Source organism: Pollicipes pollicipes, unplaced genomic scaffold (assembly GCF_011947565.3).
Source record: "Pollicipes pollicipes isolate AB1234 unplaced genomic scaffold, Ppol_2.1 Scaffold_2555;HRSCAF=2994_pilon_pilon_pilon, whole genome shotgun sequence".
In the NCBI taxonomy this organism is placed as follows: Eukaryota; Metazoa; Arthropoda; class Thecostraca; order Pollicipedomorpha; family Pollicipedidae; genus Pollicipes; species Pollicipes pollicipes.
Genome location: NW_023596136.1, coordinates 24317498 through 24337845, shown reverse-complemented (window position 1 = coordinate 24337845; position 20348 = coordinate 24317498). Strand labels below are relative to the sequence as shown.

Sequence of the window (20348 nt, the reverse complement as noted above, 5' to 3'; positions counted from 1 at the left end):
GACAAACTATGCAATTCAACGGGCCGGCGATATTGCGTGATTCAGATGGTGCGCGGGACCCAGTGCCGAACCGGTGTTGAACGGAACTCACGAAATGAGAGGAGTGTATAACATTGAATGTATGAAATAGCTCCGGATCTAATAGGTTGCGTTGCTTGTTTTGGCGCTTGATTCTGGGCACTGTAGAGATACGGTTCGCTGGCGCCATTTTCTTAACGTGCAATGACGAAGATAAATCGACGGCGTAGCTAAAAGGGCGGGGGGGGGGGGGGGGGGGGTAGCGGGGTGTTCTCCGAAGTGACCGGAAGCACCAGTAATTGTTGGCAGTGAAGTACACCCGTTGACTTTCTGAAGCATCAGGCACGGTCCTGTGCGAATTCTTGGCTATACCAGGGGTAAATGCCGTCCCAAGCATGATTGGGAATGCGTTGCATTTTCGGGACCAGGGCTTGTCATCAATATGCGACGCCGGTGTGTGTGTGGGGGGGGGGGGGGGCAATTGGTGGGCAGCCATTGGTCCCCTGAGGGCTCCGCAGGGCCTGCGGATCTTCACGTAGGTCTCGTGATGGGGCTGGGCGACACAACTGAAAACGGCTGAAACCAGCTAAAGCCAGGAAAGTAGCTTTGAATTATTCAATGACTCGGTCTTTTTTTGCATTTTGCAATCACCGTGCGCAGTTGCAAATACGGACCAAATTCCTGCGAAATCGTTGAATATCTCATACAAATTTCACGGAAGGAGACATGATATGAACCGTCGTGCTCGCCTGCGAGTTAGCAGGTAGGTAGTAAGTACTCTAGGAGGTATATCGATACTCCGTACTCTGATATAACACCAGTCCTCAGGATTTGTCGAGTCTTGGGAAGAGGTGAGTTGTGTTTATCTTTCCGCTACACACGAGTTGCAACTAGAATTTTCTCCTCGGCATTGCTGGGATCTCGAGCCGGGCTTTCCTGATTGCAAGACCAGCGCTTATCAACTGAGCTAACGGTGAAAAAAGGCCAATAATTCCACTTGTTTGTTCCATGTTAGCTAACTCGATAGAGGGCTGGGCTCTTAATAAAAAAGGTTCCGGTTTGATTTTCAGCCAGGCTAACACCAGGGGAGGAATTAAGACCTGGATGCGGATCATCAGCCTATGCATAACGCTGATACAAATGCTCGATTTTTCCCGGCAGTTTTACAAAACTTTTCGGTTACACACCATTTGATTCGGTAATTCGTCTTGAAGTAAACCGGCGTCCACCAAAACTCGCGTGTCCAACGTCCTTCACACACGGGCCGTTATCATGGTAGCGCAAGACCGTGCAATAGCCAGTTTTGAAGGTAATGAAACGGCCGTCAGTACCACCAAACGCCGCTCAGCGATTGGCTGCGCGGGCGACAGCTGCACTCCCTCTGCGCTGGAAGCGCCATTGACGGAAGGGGGACGCCGCAGGACGCCGCCATTTTATCGTTGGCGGGTAGCGTGGGGCGCCGGGTTAGCTGCTTGGAATGCCTGTTTGATGTCCTTTCCGCCTTAAATGAGTGGTTTCCTGAGCGTGGTTGTGATTAAATTATTTCTGTTGCGTTTAACAACGAATGCTCTGAGAAAAAGGATCAGGTAGACAGGTAAGCGACTGTTTTTGCGGTGAGACTGCGGCTAAGACGGGAACAAGTTATCTGCGTGGTTTTCCGTCACACTGATTTCCGTGCTTTTTTGGCAAGGATCAATGAAGATGCGTTGAAGCATGTCGGTAGTGTGGTGTAGAATCAATTTGCATCAACCCTGAATTAAATTGAAGAGAGGAAACAAAATCATTTTGGGAGGAAACAATTTACCTGTCAGGTCATGAACTGGCCAATGACCAGTCTGCAAAAAAAAACATCCACTGTAGGATGCATACCAAAGTGCTGAAAATACATGCTAGCTGAGCAAGTCCAGTGCAGTAACAACTTAAAACATCTGCATCACTGTGCATGTGTCATTGCCATATAATCCATCCACTCTGTTGGATGCCTGTGGTGTGCTGAATGTCACTGGTGCATTAAAGCTCATGCTGCCATATCCTGATAACAGGCCAGGACTAATTATGCCAGATTTTTGTATGCTTTTTATGTACATATCTGCTTAATTATGTTTGTAATGTATTCTGCCTCAAACTGCCTAATCAAAATTATAGCACTTTAAAACCTTGGCCCTCTTTACTCTAAATTGATGGGTGAAGATATGTATTTCTGAAAGCTATGATTATCATGTACATGCACTGGATTTATTGTAGCAATGTCCTGCTATGCCTGACATGTTGAGTGAAGCACAAGTGTAATGCGGTCAAGCCTGCACATTTAAGCTGAGGGCTAGAAGTTCAGTGCAGTGTTACTACCAAATTAAGCATATAGAGAGCCAATGTTTCTAGGAATGATGATACTTGAAAGGTTATTTTAGGCAAAGTACTCTCAAAGCATTTTTAGAGCAAGTTAAAACAAAAAGATCAGATCAGAAAATTTTGTAAGGTTGGCCCAGCTCAACATGCACCCAGTTGGCCGGCTAGATACCCTTTGCTTGTGTAGGGGGTCAATTTGGCCCCCCCTGAGATCTCTGGAACTATGAAAGCTAGAGACACCAAATTTACAGAGTGTTTTGACCTGTATGTGAACTCACTTAGGTCAAAGTTTCAGGTTGCTAGGTTGTAACTTTTGGATCAAAAAAGATAAAACAAGGTCAACTTCCAGGTTGGTCTCCAAAGTGCCCCCAGAACCTAGATAACCATTTCTAAGCAAAAGGTCACATTCTCATTCAAGGTCAGTAGCCTTGTTTGACCTTTTAAAAGTCAAGATGATCAAAATCATACAAGATTGTTTTGAGTTTTGCATTTGACTGAGCAACAAAGATTACACTTGGCTGTGCGTTTTTCAAACAAAATGTTGACCTGGGTCATTTTAGGTTGATGACCTATTCTGACCTCTAAGACATCCATGGAAGATGCACAATGCTGTTCCTGCTATCAATAAACTCAAAATGAGCACCAGAAACTATCCCATACAGCGAACCCTAGAGCATGGACAGCAAGCCCTAGACCAAGGGATCCCTGGAACCTAGGCAACTGTTCTAAGCAAAATGTCACACTCAGTTAAGATCATTGACCTTGTTTGATCTTTTAAAGGTCATGGTGACCAAAATGATGTAAGAATGCTTTGAGTTTTGCATTTGGATAAGCTGCAAAGATTATGCTAGGCAGTATATTCCTAAAAACAAATTGTTGACCTGGGTCATTCTAGGCCAGTAACCTAGAATGGCCTATAAAAGTCCATGAAAGGTTATAATATGGTTCCTGCACTGTTATGGGTGCAAAATGACCCCAGAAGTTGACATGCCCTAAAACCCCACTCATCATCATCAATATGGTTCCTTTCATTAATATATTTGAAATGAGCAACAGAAACCAGCCCATACAGCAAGCTTGATAGTTATAAAAACAGGTTGGTTTGGACCTTGACCTGACCTTCATGCCTGACCCTAGGTCAATGTTACTTGTTTATTCAATTTTTGTGTTGCTTAAGAAAGTATCTTAGAGATGTGTGGCTTTGTCTAACACTTCATTGTTGGACCAGATTGAAGGATTCCCCCAAAATTGCTTTTGCTGAAACCATGGCCTGCTTTGACCTGCCATAGATCAATAACCTTTCAAGGTACATCTGAATTTGTGATGCCAAATGATCCGCTGTTCAATTGTCTACGGCTATGCAAAATTTGGTGTGGCTACGCCTTGCTGTTTGGAAACCATTTTGATAAAAATGTTTTGGGGCCCAAGTTGACCCCCCCCCCACCGGAGCACATGTTACGTTTGCTGCATGTGTGGGCCTGGTTAAGAGCACCAATGCTTTAGAGGCACCCAGCACATTTGATCATTTTTCTGTGTTTCAGACTGATGCTTAAATGACATTGGTGTGCCATACCTTGTGCATGGTTTATGCCAAGCCTAGGGCACGCTTACTCTGAGCAGGAGAGGGCCTCCAAAAGCTTCAATCAGCATAAAGGATAAAGGGGAAAGGGCAGATCACTGTCCCCCCTGCCCCACCATGTTCAGTACTGTAAGGCATGAAATAACAAAGACCCCCAGGGTGGGTAGGTGGACACCAAAGCCAATTGTGTTGCGTGAGTATTATGACCTTAGATCAATATTTCTGTGGCAAAATGAGTTCAGACATGTAAATTTTGAGTGTTTTATATTTTTTGGCTTGTCATCATTGTGAATCACTGTGATTTTATGAAATGAACTGAAATTGGATCACACTACATGTTCATCAAAAAAGTTATTGGTGATTCCATTCAGTGATCCAGCAATATTCCACTGCTGCAAATGTATGAAAGGTGATAAGCACCTATGCACATGCTTGGTCACTGGCTATGTTGTTGGCTTTGTCATCCAGTAACATCACAATTTTCTGGTTGGTGTTTTTTGGTGCTTTAAACACTGAGCTAGCTTTACATTTGCAGGAAGATTGAAATTATTCATATGTGCTAGGTTTTCATTTTCAGGATGACAAATTATGTAGCTCTGCCCATATTCCCTGGAGATATCCACAAAAAGTAGAGGGGTCAGGTGTCCATCTCCCTTTACTGCATATGTTAACATACTTCATCGCCAATTTTTTCCTTGAAAATTTGATAGCAAAAAATATGAATAAAAATGTGACATGTTACTCTGGGAGACAATATTGAAGGTTCAGCATGGTGCTGGTTTTAAGCTCTTTTGGATGTTGTAATATTACTGCCATTATGTTCACCATCATGTGTCAAAACATGATGAACTGTGTGGGAGCGGTGCATCATACCTCTGTTATGTCCAGCTGTACAAGACAAAAGTTTGGGGTTGAGTGTGCCTCCTGCTGAGATGTTAACTGGAAACAAAGAGCAATTTTGTTATGAAAGTGATCATTCTCTTTTGATAACAATGACTTGTATAAATTGTGCAACAGTTTTGTGGATGACTGTGACCCAAGATGGGTAGTATTATTCAAGTATCAAACCAATGATGTGGAAATATTATCATCACTGGAAGAAATGACACTAAGCTTTGAAACACTGGCTCCATGGATGCAGCCTCGGGCTCATACAAGGTTCTATCACTCTTCATAACAAACATGAGATGTTGATGTATGATATTGGAAAGGCTTTAGAGTTGATTGTTACAATGTATTTATATATTTATTCTGATAAATGAAGTTGTTTTTGATTATTGCATTGGGATGCCAGTAGTGTATTGGTTAACATGTCTGTTATCCAGTGCACGTCTGGGAAACCAGAGGTACAGGGCTTGATTCCCTGCAGTGCCCACCCTTCCTGCCAGGGTGAGAGGCAGGCAATGCCATAAGGCCTCAGCAGCTGAGTGTGTTGTAATGGCCCAATTATGCACACTTTATTGCATTGATTTTGTGCGGTTCTCAAAATAATGTAAACCAATGTTGTTTATGCTGTGTTCTGTTTTGCTTTATGGATGTTTTTTTATTGAACAAGCCAAATAATGCTTTCAGCTAACCAAACCACTAAAAATAACATGTGGCTGTGAACATGATAAATGTTGACTTGACCTGAGCTTCAACAATGCATAAATTGGAATGAAATTTAGAAGAAAATGCTCATAGGATCATTATATTTTATGATACAGCCATGTATTTGTATTTGCACTGTCAAACCATGTATTTATTTTTCATTAGTATCGTTCAGCAAATATTGCACTGACCATAGCTCCAATAATACATAAATGATTATATCTTGTGATGCAAACTGTGTTTTTAATTAGTATTGGTTAATCTGCTTGGTTGCATGTAGGCTGTTGTCAAATTGTGTGGTACTTCATGTTGGAATCAAACCAGCTCTACCATCAATAGTGTGGGAAAAAGTAATGTGCTGAGACAAATTCCTATGTGAACTTACACAGCATGGGCCAGTGGCCAGAAAAGTCAAAATGTTATTGTCAAAATGTTTGTGCACTCATTCTGAGACAATATTCTTTTCCAAGGGCGTATGCATCAATGATGATATTTAACTTGGAGTAATTTAGTCCTAAAGTGACACACTATATCATCCTGGGTGGGAAACACTCAAGATCTTGTTGAAGGCCAGCATAGTCTCCATTTACAGGTAGTTTTGTGATAATATTACTGATAGTTTGTGATATATAATCACAAAGATTATAAACACATTTACATGTATGTTTGTATGCATGTAAAACATGATATCTGAAGATATCTCTGAAATTGGTCCATGCTGTGAGAGAGTAACCAGAAGTTTCCTCAGCTGGGGCAAGGGGCAAACACAGGACGTCGTTAAATTCCTGCACATGTGGACTAAATTCCTGCAAGGAGGCATGGTAACTAGTGGAAACTTTTGAGCACAGGTCAGGTGGTCCTGTTGATCCCTGAGCAGTGCTCCCCTCCCCTTCCCCTTCCTGAATACAACTTACTCTGACACCAGACATGAAAAACATATTTTGCTATCCTCACCACTCTGAGCAAGCTTCAGAGTGAGTTACCAAAACCCTCCAGAATTGATTGCATTGCATTTTTTTTGTAAAAGTTTGAGTTACACTACCAAAAACATGATTTAAAAGTTGTAATGATTTTCTTATTTAAGTCATTTGAATTATAATTTTGGATGATTAAAACTTTCCTCTTTATGGTGTGACATGTTGGACAGGAGAGCAGTTTTGCAAAATCAGTGGGAAGTGTGACTGAGTAACAAAAAAGTGATGCAATCCACCCCCAAAATATGCCAACAGCTTTTCCCTGAATTTTGCCCACTGTCTTCCCAGAGTTTGCCAGGCTTAAGGTTATGTTGGGTTGGCATTGGTGTTGGGGTGCTGAAGCTGCTTCCAACTGAACAGGGAACAACACCCATGGTGTGAGCTGGTTGTTATCAGTCATGGTTAGAATGAAGTATCATGTTACCAAAAGTGCACAGAACAGATATCTAGTGGATATCTTCCCAGGTACATGTCTATTCAGAGCTCTGTTTAGCCACCATTGGCTGCAGCATTGTGCAGATTTTGAAGTTATTCAAGTATATTTGGGATGAAGGTGAAAAAAGTTCAAAGCTCTGCACAAGACAATCTATGGCTGAAAAACTTGGTGGTAGATCAGCTGGAGATGTACTGACCACCCTTGGACCCACATCTGCAGGAACATGTGCACATTTATGTACAGGTCTTATTGTGGAATTTATTGTATGTATATTAGAAAATTAGTTGCCTTCGATTCTTTAGATCCGTTCTGAAATGGCAACTACAGCATAGTGTTAAACACACCTGTGCTAACCACTGCACATCTGGGAAATCGGAGGTGTGGGGTTTAATTATTCACAGTACCTGCCCTTCCTGGAAGGATTGTAGGCAGGCCATGCTCATGTAGCTTCAGCAGCTGAGTGCTGCCGAGTTCCTGCGATGACCCATTCTTAACACACAGCGTTGTCATCAAATCAGCACTGGAGATGTGTGGCAAACATGGTCAAGTGCTTGCAGTAGAATGTGCCTGAATACCCCTGTGTGTTAGGTTTGCAAAAGAAGGTCACAACCTTGAAGGGTGTTGTTTATATGCATTTGGTGCAGGAAATGTGGTAATACATACAAAGTGATGTGTTTGGCTGTATGAAATTCAATGATGTTGGCCTGATTTTACAGGTGAATCATGGCTGCTGATGGGCAGAGGTTTTGTTTGAAGTGGAACGACTTCAGAAACAGTGTGACTGCTGTGTTTGAAGATTTGAGGCAGGATGAGGAGCTGGTGGACATAACCTTGTGCTGTGAAGGCAAAAAAGTGAAGGCTCACAGAATGATGCTGTCTGCATGTAGCCCATACTTCAGGGAGCTGCTTAAGGTATGTCATTTAACCATTGTGCAGTGTTTCATATGTCCAGAGTGATCAAAGAACATCATTTGTAAGATGAACAAAAGTAGTTATCCTTGCTCAGGAGTGCTTTGTGGGAACTGTACATGGCTACCTCCATGTAATGTAAACAAAGCCCCAACCATCTTTCGGGATGCTGCTTAAATAATGAGATGCATTGGACACCTGGAGCAGTGTTTTGCCTATGGAGTAGTACATTAATGCAAGTGCTTGCTCACACTTGCCATACACATTAATGACAACTTTTAGGACCCTCACATCATTTTGTTATATTCATGGTTAACATATGTCAGTGTAGGAGAGCTTCATTTGCCTGCCTATTTCAGGAGAACCCTTGTCAGCATCCAGTGTTTTTCCTCAAGGACACAACTTTTATCGATCTCAAGGCAGTGATACAGTTTGTGTACAATGGTGAAGTGAATGTGACTCAAGGACAGCTCAGCAGCTTTTTGAAGACAGCTGAAATGCTACAAGTTCGTGGCCTGACTGGTGATGATGAGAAGGTTGGTGTTATGACAGATCTGGTCTTTGGTTGTCATGTTTTACCTATGCACAGTTTGTAACCAAGTTTTGGTTCATATTTTGAAAACCTTTATCCACATTTACTGTTCATGTTTAGGCTGGACAACATGCTAGGTTTAGCAAAGATCTTTAGGTGTGACATTGTGGTCCACAAAGGCTTTGAAAAAGGTGAGAAGAATGTCGGAAGTCAATAATGATGTTTTCCAGGCAGGTGGTACAGGGCACACATGTAAGCTCTCTTTAGGAAATATCACATTCTGACCATGCAAGCCCCATTAAGCATCCATGCATGCTCAGTCTCGTGACCAATGTGCCGCAGGAGTCGACAGCGCCGCCACCACCACCCCCGCCAATGCCGCTGCCTCGTCACGCTCCCCCGCCGGTGGTGCCGCAGCACGTGCCGGCCAAGCGGCCTGTGCCGTCCGTCCTCTCGCAGCGCGTGGTGCCGCCGATGCCGGCCAAACGGCCGCTGCCGGCGCCGGCGCCGGCGCCTACGCCGCCCAAACGGCCCGCGCCACTGCCGGCCGCTCACCCGGACGCCGACGTGTATGTGGAGCCGGTGATAGTGTCGGACTCGCCGCCGCCGCCGCCGCCGGAGCGGGCGGCCGCCTCGCCGGCGGCGCCGCGAAGGCACCGGTCCGGCTCGAGCGGCGGCCCGGCCACACCGGCCGGCTCGGAGCCGTCGGCGGACGCGGCGCCGTCGCCGGCCGATGGCAGCGCCCCGCCGCCGCCGCCGCCACCACCGCCGCTGCCGCCGCTCACGCCCGCTACCCTGCCACCGCCGGACGTGCCGCCGCTGCCGCTGCCGCCCGGCGACGGCCGAGACATGGTAAAGGTGGAGAAGGTCGATATCGCCGACGACGACGACGATGTGAGCCTGGAGGCCGCGCTCGGACAGGTGGTCAACTACGAGGGCAGCTACGACTCGGACCAGTCGATGAGCGGCCTGCTGCAGGCCGACCTCAGTCAAGGTGAGGGCACCATGCAGAAGTGGTGGTTAGCCCCACTAGGATTCTATTGTGGTTCGCTGCACTGCCGATCATTTTAGGTTGTTGCAGTATGTCTGTAACATATGTGCTTTTTGGTTCAAGGATTCCCCACATTCTGAAACGTAAACAGCATTTAAAGCATAAATTGGATTATCAACGTGCAATATGCTCCATGATGTGAGAGGGGGCACCAAGCCGCGGCCTGTCGGCGCTGTGCTGACGAGTCGGTGTGTGCCTGTCTGCAGGCAGCAGCGGCCTCCTCCCGGGCACCTCGGACGGAGGAGCTGGCTCAGGTAAGCGCTACTGCCGACGCTCCCAGGGGAACACCGCCGTTCCGGGTCGGGGGCGGGGCGGCTGCCACGTGGGAGTCCGCTGTCTGGGGTCATGGATTTCGACCAGAGTAACCCGAGAGCTGTCCAGTCAGCTTGAGTCCTCAGAGGTACGCATTAACGTTACGATGGCCACTTGTGCTACACCACCGCATCCCGTTAGGGACGCTGACAGGTCGCTGGAGCACTATGCCGACGAGATGTCCAACGAGTAATTGATGTCAAATGGAAGTCAGACCAGTTATGATGGCATGCAGCATGCCATGTATTTTATTGGTGGACGAAATTACATCCCATCAAATGTGGTCATTGTTTACAGAGTGCATGGCTATCTGCCTTGCCTCGTACTGCTCAGAGGTCAGGTCCAGCCTGGAATTCAAGCACTTCAAATTGCACGCATAAAGGAAATGATTGGTCTGTAGGAAAAGGTGATGTCTCGTTTGAATAATCTTCATTTTCTTCCCATAGTGATACATAGAAACATTATTGCACATCACAAGGTCTATCTTGAGAAAAAAGCACATCCGTGGCCAGGTTCTAGGAGCTGATTTTGATGTGCTCTCCAGCTGATGTGGGAATAAATTTTCAGGTCATGCATATGCCCAAAATATTAAAGGAACACAACCATATTGACTGAACTTTGTTGATTAAATACCGTACTCTCGATGAACATGCTTCTTAGGCATCAGTTCAAACATGCGGTGCCTCCAGATCACATGGAAAACATCAAGTTTCAATTATTTGATCCATGAATTGTGTGCACAGCTGCCGTAATTGACCTAGGATGGTCTGGCAATCTGCTGTAGAATATCCTAGGATGGCCTCGCGCGAGCTGTTCCTCCAAGATAATTTGATCTAGTCTATGATGATCCGGCCAGACTTATCATCTCATCAGTTAAGTGATACGCTGTGCGCTAAGCTTGTGGTCGGGAGCGGAAGGGCATGTAGTCTCGTGGTCTGGGCATTGGGTGTTAACATCGGTCTAGCGGAAGATGATGCATACATGCTATTCCGTGTCGTCACCACAGGCTGTTAAAATGGCGCATTTCTGTGCGAATTTTGGGCAAGTCGCTGGTCTCAAACTTAGCCAACACCAGTTCATGGATAGCCACGCGGCCCAAAAGCTAGTCATGAGACGTGTTTCTTGATCAAATGACGGATGCCAGATTATTCATGTACCTCACAATCGTAAGTCAGAGTATGACCTCAGATTGCGTGGGAGATGCAGCCCATAGTTTTCGATGATGTGTTGTCAAGACAGTTTTGGGGCGCAATGATCGGGTGGTTGGCGCTTTCGAATCCCACGTGGGAGGCCGGGTAGCCTGGGTGCGACATGGTCCCTGAGCTCTACGGTAGCCTCTGCAGTGTCTTGCCCTATGAAAAGAGAGGCAAATTAATGTGAGCAAGCGTGGGATGCGATTTATTTGGCTTGATCTCGTGCCACCTCGCGCTGCGTGTGAGAGCCCGGTCGGGGGCTATCGCATATCATTCCAAAGGTAGGCACGGACAGCTTGCTCATTTAGTGCCTGCGAAAACGTTTATGGTGTCATTTTGGCAAGGCGTAGCGTGACCCGGTGAACCAAATTCTGATACGATAGCTCTGGTGTTTATTTGCGGGTGCTGAAAAATATATCAATGCAGCAAAAACGAGTGGGGCCAGCGAGGCTTTTGGCGTGTAAGTCAAATTATTTGTTGCAGTTTCTTTGGATAGGTGCAGTATAAATGCTTGGCGATCGGCCGGGCTGTAGTGTTCCATCGTCACGGATGCTAGCTTCAGTCGGGATCGTAGTCGAGTGTATGCTTGCTCAGAACGCCAATTCTTATACGGAACGGTTATCATGCGAAGGTGGTGAATGCTGGTGGAGCTTAGTCGGTAACGTTCGGTCTAATCCATAGGTTTATGAGTGTCGTGAGGTCTGTTAAATCAGCACCAGCCGTAAGGAAGCAGCCATGAACAAAGTTAATGGGATTTGGTTCGTTATTTTCTCTTTTGGTATTGTTTCACGGAGAATTGAAGGAAACGTACGAGATTAGATGCTCCTTACTGAAATGGCTTGCTGCCAGACGGAAAAATGACCGGTAAGGGCAGTTGTGTGCCGTCGGCTCATCAGATTTATCATGTATGCTGCTTTCCAAAATGGCACTCAAGCTGCTTTCGAAAACCATTGTTACAGATCTAGGCGTCCTTTCATTACGGGCTCTTGGACCTCCACTCAACAGCATACGTGGTGTGGCCAGCGATCACAGCGTGACGTGGGGTGCCGAATGTAGAACATCCGCAACAGCATCCTGATAATTCCACTACCAAGTTTGAGAACGACAGCCGTGCCTTCCAGCGGCTTGTCCGTAAACAAAATTGAAGATGGCGGATGCCAACTTGCTTTGCACATCAAATTGAGTATCAATGCGATGACGCGATTTGGTTTTCGGGTTTTGCGTCATTTGCGATGCCTCGCACTCTTTTGGTACAAGCAAACCGCAGAAACGTGGACTGTCTTAAGCAGATTTGCTACATTGGTGGACCAACTCCGTTATGGTCGCTCCGTTCAAACGTCACAAATTTCGGTTTGGCCATTTACGTTCATGTTTCGGTTGCCTTGGCCTTTTACGGCGCGAGCCAGCCAGCGATAACTTTGGTGGGATGCATTCCTTTTAGTCGGCAGGTCAGGACACGTGCGAAGGGTGTGCGGTGGTCGACTGTGGAGGGGGTTGGAATGGCGGTGTTCCCCTGCATGATTTTGTTGTTAGATGTTGAAATATATGGCGTTTTAGTGGCCCAGCAGCTAGTAACGTAACGGTAGCTGGAACTTAGCAACGTAACGGTAAACGGGACTTATAACGTAACGGTAACGTATGGGCCCAACATGCACTATGTCGTTGCAACGTCTTCTTTGTCAGCCCTTTGGAAAGATCCTGGAACCAGAAGGAACCTGGAAAGATTTAATTGGCTTGGCGTCTAGTTCATAGTAAGTTTAATTTGGGCTCTGAAAACTAAGCATTATGAGTTTTATGACGTGGAGTTTTATGACGTCCTGGCGTTGTATCGGCAGATATTCGAAACGTTTTGTTTTTGAACGAAATTGCTTGCTGCTATAATTAGTCATGCTGGTGGCCTTCGAAACGGTGATTTGCCGTTTTTACGTTAGAGATACTGTGGATATGTATCACTTCTGGCTGACATTGAACACGTTGCCCGCTGCAATTGCGCTTTGCTTTTGAAGTGTTAGCACGCGCTGCTCGTAATTAAACACAGTCGTCGGAATTAAACAATCTCGAAATTTCGTACGAAGACCGCGAACTTCTGGACGTCACAAAACTTTGGGTCAAAACGTCGAGCGGTAGTCCTTTGGTGTAAAAGTAAAATTATTCAAAACTTGCACCAACCAAGAGAGCTCTGAAAACAAATTTACTGAATATGCGCCGTTACATCAGTAAGGTTTTTTAATAAACGCCGCTTGATTCGCTGGTTGTGGTTGCCCATGTTGAAGTTTTACTTGAACGCTTTTGAAATCGAAGTTTGTGATTTGGTGCGGAAGATCATCTCAACGGTGGAGCAGGTATGTCTCTTTTTTGTCAGAGTACTGGCATACTTCCATGCGTCTTAGGTTGTTTAATGCTATTTTCAACAGAAATTTAGGTCAGAAAAGTGCTACAAGTGGGAAATAGCAAAAGCAAGACTACGTGTGACTCATTGCTTGTGACCTAAGTATATATATATATATATATATATATATATATATATATATATATATATATATATATATATATATAATTCATTATCTTCAAGTACCAATATGTTCAGCCCATTTGTGTGAAATACCTGCGATGCACTAAAATAATTGAATCATTTGCCAGCTTGGTGTGTTGAGCGTATTAGGCGCTTCAGTTCTGTTTCATAGGCACAATGAATATGCAGTTTTAAAGGCCGCATGTCCGGCATAAGTCAGCTCGGTTTTTTACCGGATTTAATCACTTGGGATAACGTGTGCCACATTTTGTCAAATCGTTGACGGGACCCTCTGAAGACAAATACTTCGGCCATGTTGTTTGAAATGCCTTGTGAATATGGGAAGGATCGAAGTAAATTGTGCCACGTGGTTTATTTGACATTTGCTCTACGTAGCTCCACTTAGTGCTCTGCTGTCGTCTTAGTTGGCAGGGTACATGTAGGCCCTCGATATTTTAGCGTAAGGTTTACCATCCGTTCATTGCCTTTGTCATATAGTGGCGTCTGCATGTTCTTCGCGTCCTCGGTTTTATATTATGGCCATTCAACTCCCAACATGTTTCGTCGCCACCATCCATACATTTGTATCAGTTAGTCTTGCTATTCACCGTTTTGTTGTTATGAGTGTACCAATTCTAATTTTCGTCCCCACCATCCGTATCTTTTGATCATTTAGGCCAGCTATTGTCTGACGGAAAGAAATTGTTGCTCGCCTTGCGTTCATTGAATGATACGAATTGCGCGGAATTTGATTAAGCCGGTATAAAGAGGTCGCAATATGCATTTATAGCTTGTAAACGTAACAAAATGGTAATGTGACTCCCGCTGCTTCACATGTTCAGAATCATTTCCATTTTCTTCACACGAAATGTTGAACTTACGCCAAGCTATGTAGATTGCAGCAAGGTTTTGTGATATCGGTATGTTGCAGGCCGCCGTTGTATTAGCATTTTACGTATTTCATTTATAGGCATGTATGAACTTTGATTGTTGGTACCTTGAAAGTCTGCTTCTTACTCCTGTATGATGTTGATAGGTCGCGTGTGCTGAATTTGAGCATATGTGCTGAACACGTGTATGAAAGGACTCTTTCCGAGTTTGTGGCTTCGTATTCCAAATTGGTGATCGAGTGGACGACAGGCACGGCTTGGCCACCCATTTTTGCCTGGCTGTGTACCTACTTCCGGAGATAGCTGGAAACTTGATCAACGGTGAGTGCTATGCAAATGTTCCTAATGACCACGCTTTGCGTCAGGTAGAAAGTATCATTCAAGTCTTCCACTGGGTGTGTTTGTTATGACCATACAACGAGATCGGCATGTCTACCCAGTTCTTCCCTGGCATGTCTGTCAGCTCCCAGCGTCGGAAAGCTTTAGTGAGATGCGCGTACTACTTTGTCGTTAATTCATCGCAAAATTAGCAGTGATTTTCATGGATTAGTCACTAGCCATTGTAAAGTTATGTTTCTGCTCCCCTAAGAATCATTAACCACTCTAATGCTTTGTCTTTCCTTAACATTTTAGCTCGTATAGCGATTGCTGGAGCGTGCTATGTCATAACATCCGTTGGTGTTGATGCTTGTGAAGCATTTCATGTTATTTGTTCTTAGGAATTCATTTTATCAAACCTTTCAGGTCATGCTAACGCATTTTAGGCCAGCTGAGCTTCGGAATATTTGCACCTGACATGAAATAATAACTTCCTTTTCTGTTTCCCAACAACATGTGAATTCCTTTGCGAAAATCCGCGTTGCCGAGCTTTAAAATCTGCGCACATGTGGGTGTGCCGCGTGCCTGACTTTGTGTGGTAGTTCCGAAGGTGTTATATGCAGACCTCCTCGATTATATCATCGATATGCAGTAAGAGTTGTCAATGTTCGTTACAGTAACCAATCAGATTCGGGTTTAAAGTCACGTCAGAGCAAACATTGTCACGCCAAATTAGTCTAAAAAGCCGTCATGAATTTGAACCAACATGGCTTGGCCGTGCAAATGGTGCCATTGGTCGATATTTCTTTAGGCCTGACATCGGTGCTGCACGATTTATTTTGTCATCATCGTCGCACAATAAGATAAAAATTTAGGTTGATCGGAGGTCATGGAATGATGCAAGAAACATACATCACGTCAAGAAAATTTGAAATCGTGGGCGTTTCATTCATGCCGGAGGTATGCAACGGTCTCATAACGGAACGCTCGTTGTTTGAGGGATCTACGAGGCAGGCCCCTGACGTTTTCCTGGAATAATTTGTGAGCCAATAGGGTTATAAAAACGTAGACTTTGGATTGCGCGTTTGTTTTCTCCGTAACTTTCCCCTTTTTTACTTTTGTTCTTACGTTCGTGATAACGTCAGCGTAAAATTCGTTTGTTCATGCCAACCATGGCAGCATATGTCTTACGTGCCAAACAAATCGGGGAGTAAGTTTTGATCTTTCGTGATCTGGGTTGGCATATCATTAACTTTTCTGCGGCCACTGCACTTCATTACTCACATCGCCAACATCAGCAGCAGCAGCACCACATCATCCCTCTTTTCGAACCACACCACTTCGACACAGGTAAAGCACGGATCAAACACAGACAGCAATGATTTAGTAGACTCCTGTGATCTATGGGACCGGGTTGGTGCCAGTGGCAACGGCAGCTACCGTCCCTGCTCCGAGGAGGTCTTGGGGTTACCGCCCCGGCCGGCGTACCATAAACTGGCTTGACCGAATTTGATGCAGTTTGACAAGCCCTCTGCCCCAGTTTGTTTCGTCGGACCGTGTTCAGTTTGAGAGATAGTCGGATACGCCGATCGTGGAAGGCCTGGCTCGTTTGACCTCATTCGGCATGTCGCTGGTCACTTCCGCCGATACGTCGAGATCTCAACGGACGTTAAAGGTCAGGACGGACTGTGCTGGACATTGTAACACGTTAAATGGAATGCTCCACATTTGAAGACAATGATTCAGGCACCAGGTGTGATGAAATGAGCCTACTTCTAGCTAATGGCATGCTTGTATTTGTCAGTGGAAAAGACTGTTCCAGACAGCGCAATTTCTTTGTTTAATGGGTGTGCTCTTCGTGACGTCTTTCTTTGATTACGTCATCGTGCCTCGCTCGATATTGATTGAGAGCCAATTGGCGGAAATGGTGCTCCCGGACGTCAAAGGTGAACGACTCGACTATTATGTATTATGGGATGGTGGGATTGGTCGGGCACTGTTACGCGCGAACACAAATGTTTCATACATCCATCCCACGTAAAAGTTCGAAGTAAATTGTAAAAAGTGAGCGCTGGTGAGCTTGAGGCTTCCGAAATTAGAATCTAGGGCTCAATCTTTGTGCATTAAACTTGTCCTTAGTGTTATTTATAACTGCACAGTTCGTAACCACGGTTCTTCACGCGCTCCGGTGCGGGATCAGTTTGTCCCCCCCCCCCCCCCGAAGGTCGTTATGTAATTGTTTACGGACGACGCGGCGCAGCCATGCCAAATTTTGCCATAGCTGTGGACAGCTGAATAGCGGATTGTTTGGTAAAACAAATTAGATGTGCGTTGTGAGGTTGCTGACTTACGGCAGGTCAAAGTCAGGTCATGGATTCAGTGGAGACGATTTCTAGGGAATTGTTCAATCCAATTCAACGACGGAGCGTTACACGAAGTCGTACATCTCAGCAGAGATAGCTTCGTAGGCTGCACAACAATTGAGTGAACAAATCGGGTTACCTAGGATCAGGTGTAAAGGTCAGACGAGGTTCAAAACCAGATTCTCGCCGATGCTGTAGCATATGTCAGTGACCTAAAATGAACCCGGTAAACGTTTTGTTTTGGGGAGCATGTTGCCTAGATTAACCTTAAACGCTTATTCAAATGCAAAACCCAAAGCAGTCTTGAATGATTTTCGTCACCATGACCGGTGAAAAGTCCAGCAAAGTTACCGACCTTCGTTGAGCACGAATGACTTTTTGCTTAGAATAGGTATCTAGGTTGGGGGCACTTTGGACACCGATCTGGAGTTTGACCTTGTTTGCCTTTATTTAACTTGAAAACCATGATAGGAATATCAAATTTTGACATGTAAGTTCACACGAAGGTCAACGCACCCTGTGAATTTGGTGTCTCTAGCTCGCTTACTTCCTGAGTTCTCAGTGGGGTCAAATTGACCCCCCACCCGAGAAAAGGTATTTAACCCGCCACCTGGACGCGTGCTAATGTAGCCCATGGGACACGTTTGATGATCCCACAAATGTCCCACAAATTCACGTTACGTATGGGATCTATAAAGCTGGTCTTGAAATGATTCACCCAGCGATATGTGTCAGTTGACAGTAAATGGTAGACAGTAAAATGCGTTGAAAAACAAATACATAAAACCCAAAGGCGTCCTTTAAGATAATCAGATTATGCCATTTAAGAGGGTCGTATAATGAATATGCTATCACAGCATCATCAAAAACAGTAGAATGACATCAAGGATAATCAAATGATGCCATCCAAGAAGATCGTATGATAAATATGTTCACACATAATCATAAAAATGGCATGATCAAGGATACTCGAATGGCTTATCAATGATTTAATCAATCAAATCAATCTATGATGATCTGACATTTTTTAACGTGGTCATGCTAGAAAATGCTCGAATCAAAGGAGGTTTTTCTTGTATGTGCCATGTAGCAAAACGTGGTGTAATACACGAGCTTAATAGTTAATAATATATGGTAATGATAATGTAATACGAGCTCAGTGAGTTTAATTTTGCATTTCATTTTATGTACGCCATGTTCGTTACGCATGCTGTGTGCATGTCCGTGTGTGTGTGCGTGTGCGTGTGCGTGTGTGTGTGTGTGTGTGTGTGTGTGTGCGTGCGTGCGTGTTGCACGCGTTGCCAGCGTCCATCGAAGGATTCTAGTCGTGATGTCGCCAGAGTGCGGGTCCAGGTGCTTCCTTGGTCGTCACGTTTTGAGTTGACCTTTGCGGTAAGTCGCGTTCAATTTGGGATGCTGCAGGCTCGTTCGTCTTGTGCTGGAGATCACTTTACAGTCACTTTACTGCTGACAGTGCGGCGTCCGATCAGTCTTCATGATTGGTGTGAAAACCTTTATTGAAAAGGACTTTATGGTTTTGTATGAAGCTTCAAGGTTTGCATGTATCATGTGTCATTCAGGGGCGCAGGTAGTGGCGGCGGCGAATTGTGCCTCGAATTTGGAGACGCTGACTCAGTTACGGCGTACTGCGTAATAGGTCACAGATCTATTCCGCTTGTCAGGCTAGGGAAAATTGGCATTTCCACTGATGCAAACGTGGTATGAAAAGCATCTGTTATTTGTGTTCACGATTTCTTGGTACCCGCTGGCGTACATCCAGGTATTAAGCTTTTTACTTTTTATGGAAATATGGCTCTGTAACGGTTGGTATTTAAAACAGCTATTTACTTAGCAGTCTAGTATTTGCACTTCTTACGCAGCGTGTATTTTCGACAGCATCCGACGTCGTAAGATCCGATTTCTACATGACTTCCGTACTCGCCTTACTGAACGCCTTCTACAAACGTCGGTGTGGGTCTCATCGAGGGCTTGGCAGGAGACTGTCCGCAAGTTGAATTGGGCTTTGGCTTAGATTGGCAACCGTACGCTCATACTATCTTATTGGTAAATGGTTTATATGTGCGGTGTACTTCGCATTATCAAGTAGAGCCAAAGCGATCGTGCGATTGAACACTGTTGGTTTGGCCGCACGTCGTGTAGCCGTCTAACAGGCGGTTGCCGCTTTGCCCAGCTGCCCCCAGCGACGTGGCGTCTGGCGGCACCGCGCAGTCCCGGTTTACCTGTCGCTTGTGCTTCAAGACCTACGGGAGCGGCCGAGCTCTCAGCAACCACATGGGGCTGCACAGGGGGTTAACCACTTGTCCGATATGTGGCAAGTGCTTAGGACACGCGAGCGCGAAAAACCTCCACATGAAGACGGTGCATGGATATCTGTGGCCAGGAACACCTTAGCTCTGCGGTTGAGTAAGGGTGCTCCGGCAAACGCTCTGAGTAGTGCGAGTGCTGCGATCTCCATGAGCATACCGGCTTCGTTCGCCGTCATATGTGCACACGACAGTGTTGGTAGATGTGTTTGCGTGTTAGAAAAATGGAGTTGAAGAAAATGCTGTACCGCTATTTCATCTCAGTCTTTGTCAACAAGACCCAAACTGCTCATTGAATTGCCCCTATGTACGAAGTCACAAAATAGCAATGCACTGATTCCAGTACCAGGCATTAAGCAGCATAAAGGCGTTCTTTTCACAAATGACGGTGCGGTGCCAATGCCCCCCCCCCCCCCCCTAGACTTTTGACAATGCATCTCGGGTTTCGCTGGTTGTGAAGGCATGTTAGGCTTTCTCTAGTTCAGCTACCTTGGCGCCAAATGAGGTCATTAAGTCATTGGCTGGTATTCGGCACCGGGGTCAATGATATAGTAATTAGTGTACTTCGCTTGCAAACAAGTTGCGTTTGGCGTGCGCCGTACGGGGGGATAATGAAATCTCTGGTATGTCCATATAAGTCGGAGGTGCGCCTTTTACGATAGTACAAGCTGAGATTTAACTTGTTCTTAATGTAAATGCGGTTATTTTCCGCGCTGTCGTGACAAAAGCAACCACTGCTAAGCTACTTTTTGCTGATAAGCTGTACCTGGCCGAATAACGTCCAAGGTGAAAATCACTTTGAACGACTTTGAAGGCTAGCAGCTGCTGTGACTAATTACAATGTTTGTTTCGTCTTCCATCGTATTTGCCCGTTCGGCTGGCCAGTTGCGTTCGATGTGATCGCTCATCTGTCCACCATGGCGACGTATATATAATAAATGCAATCAAGGCTTACTGGCACAGTGGTATGCTTGACCGTTTGAAATATGAGTATGCATTTG

The 20348-nt window shown here is 45.3% G+C and overlaps 2 protein-coding genes across 2 annotated transcripts in view; both read left to right on the top strand.

The window, feature by feature from the left end:
* Positions 1–1442: 1442 nt before the first annotated feature.
* LOC119099411 (broad-complex core protein isoforms 1/2/3/4/5) lies at positions 1443–8999 on the top strand (the record flags this gene model as incomplete). The annotated part of the gene is made up of 4 exons (XM_037222557.1): positions 1443–1612; positions 7660–7855; positions 8212–8388; positions 8727–8999. Coding segments are annotated over exons 2-4 (639 nt in total), but the record flags the coding sequence as incomplete, so codon positions are not given.
* A 157-nt stretch (positions 9000–9156) lies between these two features.
* Positions 9157–20348, top strand: part of LOC119099403 (oocyte zinc finger protein XlCOF15) — a 36220-nt gene continuing 25028 nt past the window's right edge. The window contains exons 1-2 of the mRNA XM_037222547.1: positions 9157–9378; positions 9642–9689. Of these exons, the coding sequence (XP_037078442.1) occupies positions 9234–9378; positions 9642–9689 (193 nt within the window). The 5' untranslated portion in view covers positions 9157–9233. The remainder of the gene's footprint in view (positions 9379–9641; positions 9690–20348) is intronic.